This window comes from Alligator mississippiensis, chromosome 4 (genome assembly GCF_030867095.1).
Source record: "Alligator mississippiensis isolate rAllMis1 chromosome 4, rAllMis1, whole genome shotgun sequence".
Classification (NCBI taxonomy): domain Eukaryota; kingdom Metazoa; phylum Chordata; order Crocodylia; family Alligatoridae; genus Alligator; species Alligator mississippiensis.
In genome coordinates this window covers 115,980,345-115,995,200 of record NC_081827.1, presented here as the reverse complement: position 1 = coordinate 115,995,200, position 14,856 = coordinate 115,980,345, and the positions used below count along the sequence as shown (strand labels likewise).

The window sequence follows — 14,856 nt, the reverse complement described above, 5'->3', positions numbered from 1 at the left end:
GGATACAGAGTTCTTTTGTGCTCCCCTCCCCAGGTCACTGCCATCTCGAGGTCAAATGGGACTGCTCTCCTGACCCCATGGCCTAAGCTGGCTGCACATCATGCCCTACCTGTCCAGGAGTTCCCAATCCTCTCCTCCCCAGCGATCCCGAAACTCTTTGGTGTTCATGCCCCCAATCTTATCCAGGTCAGACTTGTATATGCCCAAGAGACCAAATCCATTCACCTCCCAGTACCCTGTGGAGAAAACAATAAAGTATCAGGCATGTTTGCATCCTAGCCAGGAATGTTTCATAGTTTCATAGTTGGTAGGGTCGGAAGGGACCTTGACAGATCATCAAGTCCGCCCCCTGCCATGGCAGGAAAGAGCACTGGGGTCAAACAACCCCAGCAAGGTGTTCATCTAGCCTCCTCTTAAAGACCCCCAGGGTAGGAGCCAGCACCACTTCTCTTGGAAGTGTAAAGGCACCCTTGTGTCCATGAGCATAAGGAGCATAGCCACAACCCCCTGAACTCAGAAACCCTGATTAATTGGGTCCGTGGCTCGAGTGCTACAGAAAAAGCAAAGGTGCTGCCTATTGCTGTGGCACAGAGAACAGAAAACATGCTTGACCCCTGTCCCTTTCTATAGGGTTCATCACCTTTCTGGAAGACAAGGATATCAGCTGGAGAGGAATGAAGCAGGGACCCTAGCCTGCCAAACCACTGGCAGGCAACCATCTCTCCCTGGGATCAGACCTGATCCAAAACTCAAAGGACACCCAAGCTATTTCTGGTGCCCACAGGGACAGTAAAACCCAACACCAAGGTACTCTCCTGGAGTGTGCCACAGACCCTGGCTTCTTACCATCAGGCCACTGTGGGGATGCACCACAATGCAGCCGCATGACCATGGGTGCAAAGGCCATCTTGCCCTCCACACAGTGCTTCCGAATTGAGTCGATGATCCCGCCTGGGAAGTGGATGTGGAGATCGCAGAGGAAAATGATACTGTGTGGATCCTGGAAGCAATGGCACAGGAATCTGTCATATAGACCTGATGCTAGCTGCCACTAACCTGGGACCACTGCTGACTCCAGTGGGGGGAACCTCCGTCTTATGGACACTCATCAACTTGATCATCTCATGATAACCGCAAACCCTTTGGATTTTGCAGCTTCTACCTATTGGCCATCACTGTCCACTTAGTGCCAGTTCATAGCCCTGTGCTGTGCAATGATGCCCAAAGTCCACAGTGATGATCTCTTCCACAGCCCAGGTAGGCAAAAGCCAACCTCCAGTCAGCTATTGCTGACTTGAAGTCACCCAGCACCCTTGGGGTCTGCTCCTTTTTCATACTCAGGCCATTTTAACTTGCCCTGGTGTGTAATTTTCACCCATGGCAAGACTCCTTTTACACTGGCAGACCCATATCGAGGGACTCAAGACAGTGAGCTTGAGGCCCATAGCTATCACCACTCTGGACCCAGAGGTCCTGACTAATTGGGTCCGCAGTTTGAGTGCTACAAGAAAAGCAGAGGTGTACATTGCAGAGGCAAAGTGAATAGAAAAGTTGCTGGCCCGTTTCTCTGCGAGGTCCATCACTTCCCTAGAAGACAAGGATTTCAGCTTAAAAGGAACTACTGATCTGGACATGGATGAGAGCTCTTACTGCCCCTTGGCCACCCCATTCACCCCAGCTACCATGCACTCACCTTCACAAGGTCTATGCCAGCTTGGAGCCCTGCTGAGCGTTCAAAATTCCCTGTCAGCTTCAAGTACTGATAACTGCCGGCAAGAAAGGGATTGGGGGGAGTCCATTAGGCACTCAACAACTGCTCCTTGAACAGCTCATTTGCTCCCTAGCAGGTACCCCTAGCTCCTTGAATTCTCTCAGGAAAAGCAGGGAGATTGGGGGAAAAAGGAACTTGGTTTGCTGCCCTCCTAGAGCTCCTGGTGGTGTTCCTATTTACATCTGCATATCATTTCATTGCACTTTCACCCTTGCCTTTGATCTCTGTGCAACACGGTGAACACCTTCCAGGGCACAACAGACCTCCAGTGTAATCAAGGCCTGGTGGGCAAAGATGGCAGCTAACTGGAGACCTGTGCTCCAGGACAGACCTTGGAAGGGTGCTTTGAGAGCCTGGGATAACATGGGCTCTATTCACACAAAGCACTATACACAGGTATCAGACGGACTGTGTTGAGGAACTGCTTGTAGCTGGTTCCCCTGAAACACAAAGGCTGTTCCATTTTACAGTAACAAAGGAGGGGGAAAAATATTTTAACTATAAATCAAACAAGCACATTACTTCACATTTCAGTTGTATGTAGTAAGGTCATATTGGGCATTAGTACACATGAATGCACCACAGCACGTGCATTTGTATAAATGGCAAAATGTGCATCAGCGCTGAGAAAATGGCTGCGGTGCACTTTTGAACTAAAACACATCAAAGGTGTTTTAGTTCAAAAGTGCACGGCTGACATTTTCTGCACACTGATGTGCATTTCACTGTTTATACAAATGGATGTGACGCAGCACCTGGCACTTCAGCTTGTGGTCTCCACAGACTCCAATGCGGTGGATTTCTGGTGTGTCAGAGCAGACAAAGGTATGTGTACAAATGTCCATTGTGCCCGGGGTTCCTCTGTTTGCAGTACAGCGAGCTAACTGTCCTCAAAAGAACTGCTCAGCATTACCCGGCTTTCCGGAGTCCTGAGGGAGGCCCGGATGGTACCTGTATCCCGCAGGGCCAGGACAAATCTTTGCTACAACTCTTGTCACTAAGTGGGCTGATTGTGAGGCCCCATTGATCACTGGCTGGTCACCTCCTCTGCTCTTTTCTGTCTCCAACATTCAAAGACTTAACTTCATAAATCTGCATAGGAACTACTAGAATGGAAGTGCATCTGGATGGAGTGTACAATAAGTAGCTGTGTGAAGATACCTGGTGACACTGTATGGGACTTATAGGTATGTGTGTCGATGTAAATAGGTGTGTAGTGTCTCTGTTTGACTGTTTGAGTTCCTGTATGCCAGTGATTCTCAACCAGGCTGCCACAGATCTCCCCACAAGGGAGATCCTTTTGAAGGGTACCACAGGGTGTCACACACTGTTAGTGCTGTTAGGTGTATAAACATAAACCCTGAGATTTCAAATAGGAATCCAGAGTGTTAAAAACATTTTGACCTATCATGGTCTTTCTGAGTCCTTTGCAACAGAAAAGTTGCTCTGTTATTTTGCTGTAATCAGAATAATAAGTGAAAACTTAAGAGCTAGCATTTTCCGAGGGGTGTCCTGAGTCTAATGCCTTGAGTGCCTTGAGTCAAAAAAGATCGAAAATCACTGCTGTATACAGTGCAGATGATCCATATACAGAGAGCTGTGGATGTGCTATGTGAGTAGGGGACATACAAAAAACCAGAACTCGTGTGAGCAGGGGTTAACTTGTGTGTAGTTTATGTGCATATGTGGCCTTCTCACCTCTGTAACCGGGACCTCTTCAGAGCTTTCTCTACATCCATGTCATCACTGCTGTAGTCTGTGATGATGACATTGAAGTGTGGGTCTTTGGTGACTTGGGACAATTCCACCATGTCAGAAATAAACTGCAGTACCCAGCGGGCCTGGTTTTTCACTTGTCATGATGGAGGAGAAAGAAAATTAAAGCAAACTTAGTTTCATGGCTGGCAGTGATTGCAGCCTCCTGCCAAACCCCACTGAGGCAGATCGGGGGTGCGAGTCAAGGACTAGTCTAGGAGTAGGCCCCATGGTGAAAACCTGGATCTGAAAGCCCCAGGTTTTGTGGCTGTTTGGGTCTGGATATTGGCATTGCAGAGTGAGTCCACACCCAGGGTATTATGAGGGTCATTTCTCTGGGTTTTCATCCCACTGGTTGTTTGGGGCCCTGTTATATTTCTGGAGGCAGTTTAATCTAGAGAAAAATAAATGGGCAGTGATGCCTGAAGGTGGGTGCAGACTGGCACAGTGCTCAGAACTACCTCCAAGCTAGGGTCCAGCACCAGGCAGTCCCTCTTCTCCTTACCTGGCACGATAAAGTGGACAACAGCATGATGGTTCCAGGAAAAGCCCAGTGGCCAGCACAGCTCCGGCTCATTAGCCACACCCATCAAGTGGCGCCGGTGGCCCCAAACCAGGTTCCTCATGTTCCTCTCCTGATCATCACCACCAATGCCTTGCCAACCCCGTGCAAAGATGTACTCTGAGAAGCGGACAAGCCGTCCCCCCTGCTCCAGTAGCTCCAGCTCCAGCAGGTAGCGGCTCCCTCGTAGGTGGTCCTGCCGCTTCTCCACATTCACTATGCGCTGCAGCTGGAACCTCCTGCAGGGGCACAGCTGGGTGAGGCACATTCCCCACACCCACATCACCTCTTTCCTCAGGCCTGCACCAACCACCCAGCCTCCATCCCCCACCCCCCCATGTCACCGTAGCTGGTTCCTCTTCCTAGAACATTATTAATCCCTTCATTCTCAGTCCACAGCTTTGCTTCACCCATGTCAGATGAGGTGGGGATCTTTTTTCATCGCCTGTCCCCATCTCTGATCACTTGGGATTAGATCTGGGGTTCCAGCCAAGATCAAAGAACTGATGATGGAGAAGAAGTAAAGACCACACAGAAAATAGCTGTTTTAATTAAATAAAATTATTTTAGTGCTGGGAAGATGGATTTTCTTTAGTATTTTCATTAATGGCCCTGGCACAAGAAGGAGGAGTATGCTGATGAAATCTGCTGAGGACACAAAGTTGGGAAGCATTATCAATATGGAAGTGGATAGAAAAATCTTATAGGAAAAAGATCAAATTACCTTGAGCACTGGAGTAAGAGAAAAGGGATGAAATATAATAGAAGAAAGTGCAAAGTCATGTACTTAGGCATTAGCAATGAGAATTTCTGCCCTAAGCCAGGAGCTCATCAATTGGAAATGACAGAGGAGAAGGACTTAGTATACCAGCTGATCACAGGATGGCTATGAGCCACCAATGGTATGAAGACTATGATAAAAACAAATGCAATCCTAGGACTCATCAAGTTTTTACCAGACCTCACCTGCCATGCCCTGTACAATTCTGGTCACCCAGGTTTTGGTTGAAATCCATCTTTCTTAAACAGGTACAGAGAACTGTTAACAGAATGATTAAGGGAATGGAGGATCTCTCTTCTGAAAGGAAACTGTGAAAGCCTGTACAAATGAATAGTGAGCAGGGATGTACCCTTTCTAAATGTATCCAGAGGCTAAGTTTCTGGGAGGGGAGAGAAGCATTTAAGGTATAAGGTAACACTAGCACAAAAAAATGGGTATAAACTGGCCATAAATAAGTTTAGGCAGGGAATTAGAAGGTTCTTAAGTATCATAGCCAGTAGGGTCTGGAAAAACCTTCCAACAGCTGGCAGAAATCTAACCAGTTTGTGACTGGGATTATATGCTGTGGTTGCTTATGAGGCAGGGAATGGTACTTGAATGAGGAGGTCCATTCAGGGTCTACATTCTATGTTGTTAAGAGGTGCTCAGAGGCATCAGGTCACTAGACAGAGCTGGGTAGCTACAGGTTCATCAGCGTGCCTTATTTCTCTTTACAGCTAAAGGTTCAGATCAGGTCCTACGTCCATTCAGTGCTTGGCCCTTCTGAAGAGACACAACAAAAGAGCCAGCGAGGAAGCTGGTTTTCACTGTGAAAATGGGACCTGGACTGAACGTCAACTCATTTTACACCAACCACCAGATATCAACAGTCAGCCTCTATTGGCCATGGCTAGACAGGACCTGCTATAAAAGACTTAATGTCCCACTTGCAGCCTACCCTGGTGTTTAGCCCTCACTACATTTCCTAACATGGTATCTTCAGCACTCAGAGTTAACTCTCTTCTTCCTACCAGCTCCTTACTCCAGGCTATGGTTCCTATGCAGTGTGATACAGTAGCCCAAAGGAGGGAGGGAGTTCAAGGAATTGCAAGAGACAGTGCCTTACCCTTTGTTCTTCTGGTTGAGCTTCTTTAGGAAGATGTGTGTGACCTCCAGGGCCTCCCTCTCTTTGAGCAGCAGGTTCCCCGATGTGTTACACTTCAGGTCAATCCAGTCTGTTCGCAGCACGTGGAAATCCAAGATGCTTGTGCTGAAGGTCTGTTCCCAGTTCACTACTTGGTCAAACACTGGCATGTAGTCAAATCCTTCCTCCTCCCCCTCGACTTCTCCTTTGATCTCTTCTTCTTCCTCTGCTACTGCTAGGTCTACAAGTTCATGCCTGTCCTTTGCCTGAGACTCTACTTGACCCTTCTCCACATCCGCATCAATGCCATCTGCCACCTTCTGCTCAGCAATATATGACTCCACTTGGTTTAGCCACTGTGCTTGGTAAAGGGTCTGTTTGCTGAGGCTGGCAGCGCTTACAGCTCTTCTGCTGGTTTTACCAGAGACTGGGCTTTGTCTCTTGGCTTGTATGGTGCCCATTGGTTGGTTCTTGGTGTTAGTTGAATTGAGATCTCTCTGAGGAGGCCTTGCTCCTCTTGGTATCCTACCACCTGAGTCCCTAGACCCACCAGGAGAATGCTCCGAGGCATCCTGAGGGCTTGTGCTAGAGACAGGACCTGGGTCTCCTATTCTTTTCTTGATGAGTGGCCTTCCACGGGTGCTCCTGGCATGCTGAGAAGGATATTTGGAATTGTCCTTGACCCCAGTTTTTAAGTGAGGCCTCCTCATGGGTGGGTTTCTTTCTAGATTGGTTTTGTTGATGCGTTGGTTGTCTGAAGTGAGGGTAACTGCCTTCCTATGGGGCCTCTTTCTTCTTCTGTTTGGGACTGCCTCCTTCACATTGCCATTTGTGAGTGAGAGGGGCTTCCTATGCCCCTGGAGAGAGTAGTCATTGTAAACATCATCATAGCCCATCAGTATGCTAGGGTATGCCTTGCCCACTGCCAGCTCTGCCCCCTGCTTGCTGGGGTTTGTGTCCTGGTCCATGTACTGAAACTCATCAGGGTTCCCTTCCTCATAGCCTACAAAGACAATCACAGTTACACCTCTGACCTCTCTGCTCCTCTGCTCCCTGGGCCACACAAAGGGACAGGAAGGGAATAACTGCTCCATTAGTCCAGCAGTCAGTCCATTCTATTAGGGGTGCACTGATAAAGATTTTTTTGGCCAATACTGAAGGCCAATTATTAACGAGCCATATTGGCTGATACCAATCCGACTGTCAATATGAAGCCCAGCAGCTTATAGAGCAGCATGTGGCTGGTAAGTCTGTTGGGGAGGAAGGGGCAGAGGGAGGGAGGGAATTGGGGTGGGAAGGGCAGATCGAGGCCTCTCCTGTGAGTGAGGCTGGGGCTGGGCACAGGACAGAACCACAAGCGGCTCAGCTGGGGGACATGGGGGGTGGCTCCTGCCATTGCACGCATCCCTGGGGAGCCTTGGGGGGCATATGCCCCCCAGATCTGTGCACAGGATGAGGGCAGACTGCTACTGCTGCAGGCTGGGGATGTGGGTAGTGCCAGGCTCTTCTTGGTAGGAGGGGCTGGGCCAGGGCTGTGCTCAGGGTGAGTGGTGGTGGCAGCGCTGGAAGGGGGGGCTACCACCCCATAGCCCCCCCTCCCAGCACTGCCGCCACCCAGCCCAAGCACATCCCTGGCCCAGCCCCCCTGCCAGGAAGAGCCCAGCACTGCCCCAGTCCCCAGCCCACAGTGGCAGCTTGCCCTTGCCCTGCACACAGATCTGGGGGGCATATGCCCCCCATGGCTCTCCTGGGGGTGCATGCAATGGCAGGAGCCACCCCACCCTGCGCCCCCGGATGTGCTGCTCACGGCTCTGTCCCACACCCAGCCCCAGGCCCACTCCCCCCCTCACCGCAGAGGCCTCAATCTGCTGCCTCCACCCCTTCCCTCCCAACAGACTTACCAGCTTGACACTGCTCTCCAAGTTGCAGGGCTGACCATATGCATGCTGTGGCTGCGCATGCACACAACATTTATTGGTGACTTTATTGGCCACATCAGCGAAAAAAAGCTGATTGCCGATAATGTCAATTTTAACTTTTTTCAAAGCTGATACGATATGGACTAATGTATCAGTACACCTCTACCTTCTGTGCATCCCCTTTGCGAGGAGCATACTTTTGCCTGTTTTCAGTCACTATCTAAGTTGGAGTGCTGGGTACTCTGTCCACTACAGCCACTGGGGCTTCTGGGGAGGGAAAGCTGAGCTCCAGTTTGTACTAGTCACCTTGATGTTTATGGACCTATCCCCTCCGACTCTGCCACGGCCCTTAGGCATGTGCTGCTGAGTGCCACTTTGGCTGATCCAACCTGCCTGGAACTCAGCTGTAATGTCCTGCCTATGGCTAAATTGTGGGCAGGAAGTGTAGCTCTCACTGCAGCTGCTACAGCCTGCTTGTGGCACATGGTACTGGATACCATCCAGCGTGGCACCTCCCACAGGGCTGATAGCAAGGATGGAGGGCCAGGTACTGAAAGGAGCAGGGAGGAGGTTGAGGGCTAGAAAGCATGCAGCAGGGTTTGACAAGCATCAGGCTGCTGAAGCCCGAGCTGTCAGCAGTACCCTTCAGCAGCAAAAAATCCATCCTTTCAAGGCCTTAGGCAAAATTATTAGAAAAGTATACAAATCACCCCACCTGCAATTTCACAAAACTTCCTCTGGGCCATAGGTGTGGTCTCTGACATGTGTTGGCAAAGGGCTGTTCAGCATTCAAGTGACCAGCTCTCAGGAAGCAAAATCGAGGGCACATATCCAGATGCTCCACAGACATATGGAACCAGGAGCAGCTGACTCCCCTTCCAGTTCTGGTTAGCACAGCTGCCATTGTGTGAGTGCTGTGGACAGGCTACATAGCTCTGCTGCTTTCCACTCAGAAGACAGCCCATGGTTGCTTTCCAAACCAGAAAGGACAGCACTGTATTTGTGTGGCACTGTAGCAGAGTTAATTAACATAGCCCTGTTCATGCAGCACTGAGAGACAGAGATATTTAGCCTGTGGTGCTGTGGCTACCTCCTGACCTCAAAGCAGCAAAGCTATGTCACTGTAGTACCACGCACAGTTGTTTTACACCCTCTTAGCAAAGGCGGCAGGGCCTTACCTCGCAAGTTTTCAAACCTGGGATGAAAGTTCTGTCCCAGGGAGTCCTTGGGGACATAGGAACACAGCCCCAAAATTCAGGACTGTCTTGGAAACTCTGGGACAGTCACTTGTTTTACCCAGAGCATGAAGTCAATTGTTTTTCTTTTTGTCATTCCTGGGGATTGCACAACATTGAGAGACAGACAGAAAAGTCTGCCTGTCTTTCACTGGTCTTTACCTGGTTGCTCTGTTTTCTCCTCAGACTCCGGATTTCTCCTCTCTGGCTGGTCAATTTTCATATATTTATAGAATCCAAATCTGCAGAAGCAAAGACACAGTATAGGCACAACTACATGTGGCTGTTTCTCTGCTGGAAGACAGATCATGGAAAATGCCATTTCCTTCCCACCCTCTATTGACATACAAAACACTGCTTCCATGATAGCATCACATCATTATAATTACATTACCCTGACTCTTAGCATCAACAGGTCCTCCCTCTCCTACCACATCAGGCACTCATAACCTGTGTCATCCTCTCTCAAGAGCTTTGAGCCATAACTCCCTACTCTGCTCAGTCAGTGATGCCTTTGTCATTGTCTATTATGCCAGTTTCCTTTCAAAAACCTCCCTGCTTTCTCTCATATTCTTCCTCCCCACAGACCAGAGAAGGGTTAACGAAGCACTCCCTTAGGCTTCCCCTAAACCCTTTCCTAAAACTCATCTAACAATGTGCTGAAGATGCTTCTTACTGTGATAATCACTGTCATTGCACTATTACCTTGCTCTTGCCCTACTGTTTGTTGTATCCACTTGACATCCCAACATATTCTTAGGCTTTGGGCTTTCTGAGACAAGGCCTGTCTCTTCATTATGTGTTAATAGTACCTAGCACATCGGGACTCCCATCTATAAATGCTTTTGCAAATGAATAATCACAGCAACACCACTCAATGATACCTCATAGCCCACAGCAATCACCTTCTTGATCTGCTATGATACATCCAAGCCTCCCTCCCTGACTTAGTTATACAGCCTACTGTTCAATGGTCACCTCTCTGCTCCCAAAGTAAAACCCAGCAGGGGAAAAGAAGCCTTGATGTATAGAGGTCACAATTAATGGTCTTGTTGGAAGACTGACACTCCCTATCCAACAAAAGTGTGCTCCTAGGACTACCTCCTGAATAAAGGGGGATTCTAGCCATGTGTGGTTGGTGGATAAGGCTATCCATTATCCACACAGGAGTATGCTGGTGGCAATTTCATGTGGTGAACTGGCTCTGAAAGCTAGGGCTCTTGGGTGGAGGGCTCCATGAGGGCTCCCCCACATATCAGAGGTGTGATTCTGGGAAAGGTGTGAGGCCACACTGTCTCCCCAGCAGGGAGCTCCACTTGCTGGTGAAGAAGCTCTGCTGGCAAATACATTTCCCAGTTCATCAGGGCAAGACATTCTGTTTAACTCACCAGCTTTCAAGCCTGATAGACTTAGCAGCTCAGGGGCAGATGTTCTTTCAGAGTTCAGAGTGTTTTCATTTAAAAGGTACATCAGGAACAGGAAGAACTAAGCACCTCAGATGAACACCCTTCATTCCATTAACATCAGTGTGTCATAACCCAAAGGTATGATTTTGTGTGTGCTTCGGCACTAGAATTATCCCCGTTGAATTACAGCTTCATTGCACGGTGGAGTTTTGCTGTATAGAGAACCCGCGTGCAAGTGAAAAGTTCCTGCCAATTTGTAGCTCTATTTGCGGGGTGCATTTCTCAAGTTGCAACAGAAATGCACGGTGCAAAGGAGTTCCCGCCACCCGTATGCAAATTTGTTCCCCGCTATTGGCTAGTTCTAAATTATTCCCACGTGGCGGCTAGCGATTGGCCTGCTAGCCGTATAAGAGGCTTGAGCGGTTTCCACCCAGGTCGAGGAGGACTCCACATTGATCTCGTGGGGACTCTGGGTACATGGCAGGGCAATAGAAACCTTGTGTGAGACTCAGAGGAGTCTGGCGGCCTGATCCACCGCCCACCTCTTCCCGTCTTCGAACGATAAAATTTTATAAGATGTATCTACGAGTTTCCATTTCGGTGGCGCGCTTGTCCAGGGCATCCGGAGCTCTGTTTACGTGGAGCCTAGCAAACTCCACGTGATTGTTCGTGTTGTTTTATCTGTAACCGCAACTCAAGCAAGTTTTCCAGCCTGCACTGCGACCACCTCCGGTGTAAGTAAACAATCTTCAAATCTACCATTACGCGTCTGTGCCTAATTCTAGCTCGTCGCCTGCCCTCTCCGACCCGGCGTGCCCGGGCTGCTGGCCTCAGCCTGCGTGCAGCACGAAAAGGGCCCGGATCACGCCCAGCCCGCACACAGTGGAGATTCTGGGGGCTTACCAGGATGGTGCTTGAAGAAACCAGAAGTCATGTCCACACAGTAAACTTACTGTGCATGGCCAGGGCCCCTCATGCATGCTCGAGTGGAAGTAGTGTATCAGTACTGATTGGTGGTCTAATTGCTTTGGGGGTGGCTAATTGGCCCTGTCACTCAATAGTGCTAATCAGCCCACCCAAAGTGACATGTGGCTGTGGACGCTTCTAGTTTGGGAGGCAGCTTGCCCAACCTGCACTGTGGACTTGAACATGCATTGTGCACTCAGCTTACCAGGGTGAGTTTCCTGTGTAGATGTGGCTAAAGCCCTACAAGTAGGCATCTAAAGTTCCACCCCAGTCCCAACACCAGCCCCAACTCATGCTAGATAGCCAGCTGGGAGGACTGTGTTACCTTTCCAAGTAATATGGATTCTCCTGATAGAAGCATTTGTTGTCTGTCTCCATATGGCTCAGGCGGCTATAATCATTTGGGTAAACAAAGGACAAGTGAACCTGGAAAGAGGGGAGAAAACCATGCACAAATGAAAATGATACCTGGAGATGTCACACGCAGGATAACTGAGCCCTTTAAGGGGAAGTTCACCAGTTAGTTGCCCCAAGGTGGGACCTCATACATGGTGCCAGACTATGCTAAAAACCAAAGCTGCAGTAGAGAAATGAAAGCAGGAAAGAGCAGATAAGAGGTGAGGACAGCTGTCTGGAGAGAGTGGCATGATGCTGGGAAGACAGCAGGTGCAGAGAGAGAGACAGAACATGGGTTAGGAGAATGCTGTACAGTATGTGTGATCCACTGATCAGACCTGATGGAGCTACAGAGCCTTGCTGAGTACAAGGCCTGTGTGGAAGCTCCTGGGTAACAGTGAGGAAGACCCAGCTCAGTTGGGACAGACTGAACCAAAGAACAAGAAGGTTGATTTTGGATGAAGGTTCCCAGGAGAAGGAGCCCAGCAGGCAGCAGAATTTGAGGTGAAGGAGTGTGGGGAGTGTAACACTGTGGGGGAGTCTTGAGGAAGCCCTGATGTGGAGGTGTTGGGAGAAGAGTGGTATGAAGGGCGGAGGATCAGGAACATGGGCAAAGGGTGGAGAGCTCCAACCTGTCCCACTCTATATGGGAGAACTGTGAGATGTCTTCTTATGAAAGAATGTTTTATTTTATATGATTAAACTACTTCTGGAAGCAGGGCTTGATTTGAATCTAAGAATTAAAGTCCTTTCCCAGGCAGGGAAGAGGTGACCACTGGTCTGACCCATGGTGGAGAAAGCTAGCCCTTGGGACTGTAAGAGAAACTGAAGCAGTACTTGCCTGTTTTGCCACACCTGGCTGCAGAAGGATGCCTGTGAAGGGTGATTTGTGTGACATTATTCAAATCCAGATCTGAGCTGTCAGAAAGCAGTCAGGCCTGGGATTTGGGACTACTCCATTAAAGCAACAGAATGTTTGGCACTAGAGGTAAAGACAAGGGTGACTTGCTACATTTGGAAGTTTACCTAAACGAGGTCTATTTGGAGCAGGGCTTCTTGTGTGGGGTTCTTGTAGCTCTGCTTATTACATGTCTTTAGAACTGACTGGGTTGGGAGATATGTGTTTTGAACTACCCATTTTCTTTATGGTGTGTATCAGTTCTGAATTAGGAAGGGAGAGAACAGGTGCTATGTCATGCAGAAGGGACATCCATCCCGCAGAAGGCATCAGCTATTGGCCTATTCCCAGACTTTGGAGACACCCCGTGTTCCAGTCAGGCATTGCCCTCATGTTCTAAAGCACATATATTCTCTAGTGTGGCATGGAGCACTTGGACAAACATCTCCATTTGAGGAATGAGACTTACGAACTGGAGTCCTTGATAGCGTGATAATGGGAATCCATTCACCAGGTAGCTGGGTTTGTAAGGGCAGTCCGGCAACGTCTTCCGCAGGCGTGACTTACTAATCAGAGGCACTACAAGAGGCCAAGAGGGACACACACACAAGCATTACTTGGACCACAAATCAAAGCAAATCCACCCTACACTGATAACACAGGACAGCCATTGCTGTGGACACTTCTATCCATTAACCCCTGTGCTTACTGGGTTCCTCCCTCTACACTAATCTTTTGGATTTATATGAACAATTTAAACCTGAAAGCAATGTTAGAACTGGACTTTGAAAGAGATGACATGAGTATGGTTTATCCTTCATATTGTAGCTCTCTTAGGTATCCTGAAATGATAGCTATTTCCTTCTCCACATAAGATAAATCTGGTTGTTAGTGACCATGTGGTCCTCATTCACATGATGTGACTGGCTGCAACAGTCTCCATTTGTTTGGCAGCCTCTTACCTTTATAAATAGTGTCCCGAGGGTCAGGCTTCAGCATGTCAGCTGGGTGTGTCTTCTTGCTCAGACTGGCAGTCGACTGATTTGCACGGCTGGCCAATGTCTGTGGTATATGTTCAACTTCATCCATCTTTAAGAGAGTCTCATCTAGAAACCAGCAAGAGAACGAAAGAAGGAGGAAGGACTAATCCATCACTTTATTCTGAGTGTCATTTCATTTGGTAACAGCTCCAGAAGCACCCCCTCTCTGAATTCCAGACCATGAAAACTTGACCTCTTGTTTCCAGCCTTATTAATCCATATTTATGATTACAGTAATATACAGTAGTGTCCATATAGCCTTGATCAGGAGTGAGAAATTCACAGTAGAAACTGAGAAAGAGACAGTACCAGACCCTGCTCAAAGTCTAAAAAGTATAAGCCCAGAGGAAGCGGGGTGGGGGAGGCAGGGAGAGCAAGGGAAGAATGTCCCCTTTGTACAAGTAAGTGATGGTTGAATGTGGTGACAATTAAGACATGTTTTATTGTTTTGAAATGGGTAGTGCAAAAAGAAAAAAGTGTGTGGGGGGGGAGGGGGGGATATGCAATACTCTCTTACACCACCTCCTCTAACACAGAAGGAGTTAATAGAAACTCAGTACTCAATTAGCCTTGGTAGCTAAACACCTCATCTGGCAGTGAGTCAATTTATCCAGTTACTAGACACATCTGCAGAGGGGCTGGGATATTTCAGTGGGAGAATAGGAAGAAAAGTGCTCCAGAATTGGGAGGGGAACTTGCTCTTGTGTTACCCCTGGAAGCCCCCTTGCAGGTCAGTGTTCCAATATGCACTGAGGGGGTGCTTGTACACATGGCACTGAGACAATGTACACACAACAAAAATTCCCGCGTGTGGCTTAATGGTGTCACACATCACATGTATGGGAGTTTTGGGGGTTTTAAATTACTTCTCATTGTTACAATCTAAACCACAACCCAATGCAGTTTAGGTTCCCAAACACCATAAATCTGTCACGTGTACGTGGTAAATCACTAAATTACATGTAGTGAGTCCCTTTGTCCACTGGGTGTTGCTACAGTTTTTG

General features: G+C 48.6%; 1 protein-coding gene across 1 annotated transcript in view; it reads right to left on the bottom strand.

The window, feature by feature from the left end:
• Positions 1-14,856, bottom strand: part of B4GALNT3 (beta-1,4-N-acetyl-galactosaminyltransferase 3) — a 126,726-nt gene that overhangs the window by 4,522 nt on the left and 107,348 nt on the right. The window contains exons 10-19 of the mRNA XM_019489554.2: positions 13,775-13,918; positions 13,282-13,391; positions 11,844-11,944; positions 9,309-9,388; positions 5,975-6,995; positions 4,032-4,327; positions 3,470-3,623; positions 1,694-1,766; positions 847-1,000; positions 110-236 (exon numbers count right to left, since the gene is read on the bottom strand). Of these exons, the coding sequence (XP_019345099.1) occupies positions 110-236; positions 847-1,000; positions 1,694-1,766; positions 3,470-3,623; positions 4,032-4,327; positions 5,975-6,995; positions 9,309-9,388; positions 11,844-11,944; positions 13,282-13,391; positions 13,775-13,918 (2,260 nt within the window). The remainder of the gene's footprint in view (positions 1-109; positions 237-846; positions 1,001-1,693; positions 1,767-3,469; positions 3,624-4,031; positions 4,328-5,974; positions 6,996-9,308; positions 9,389-11,843; positions 11,945-13,281; positions 13,392-13,774; positions 13,919-14,856) is intronic.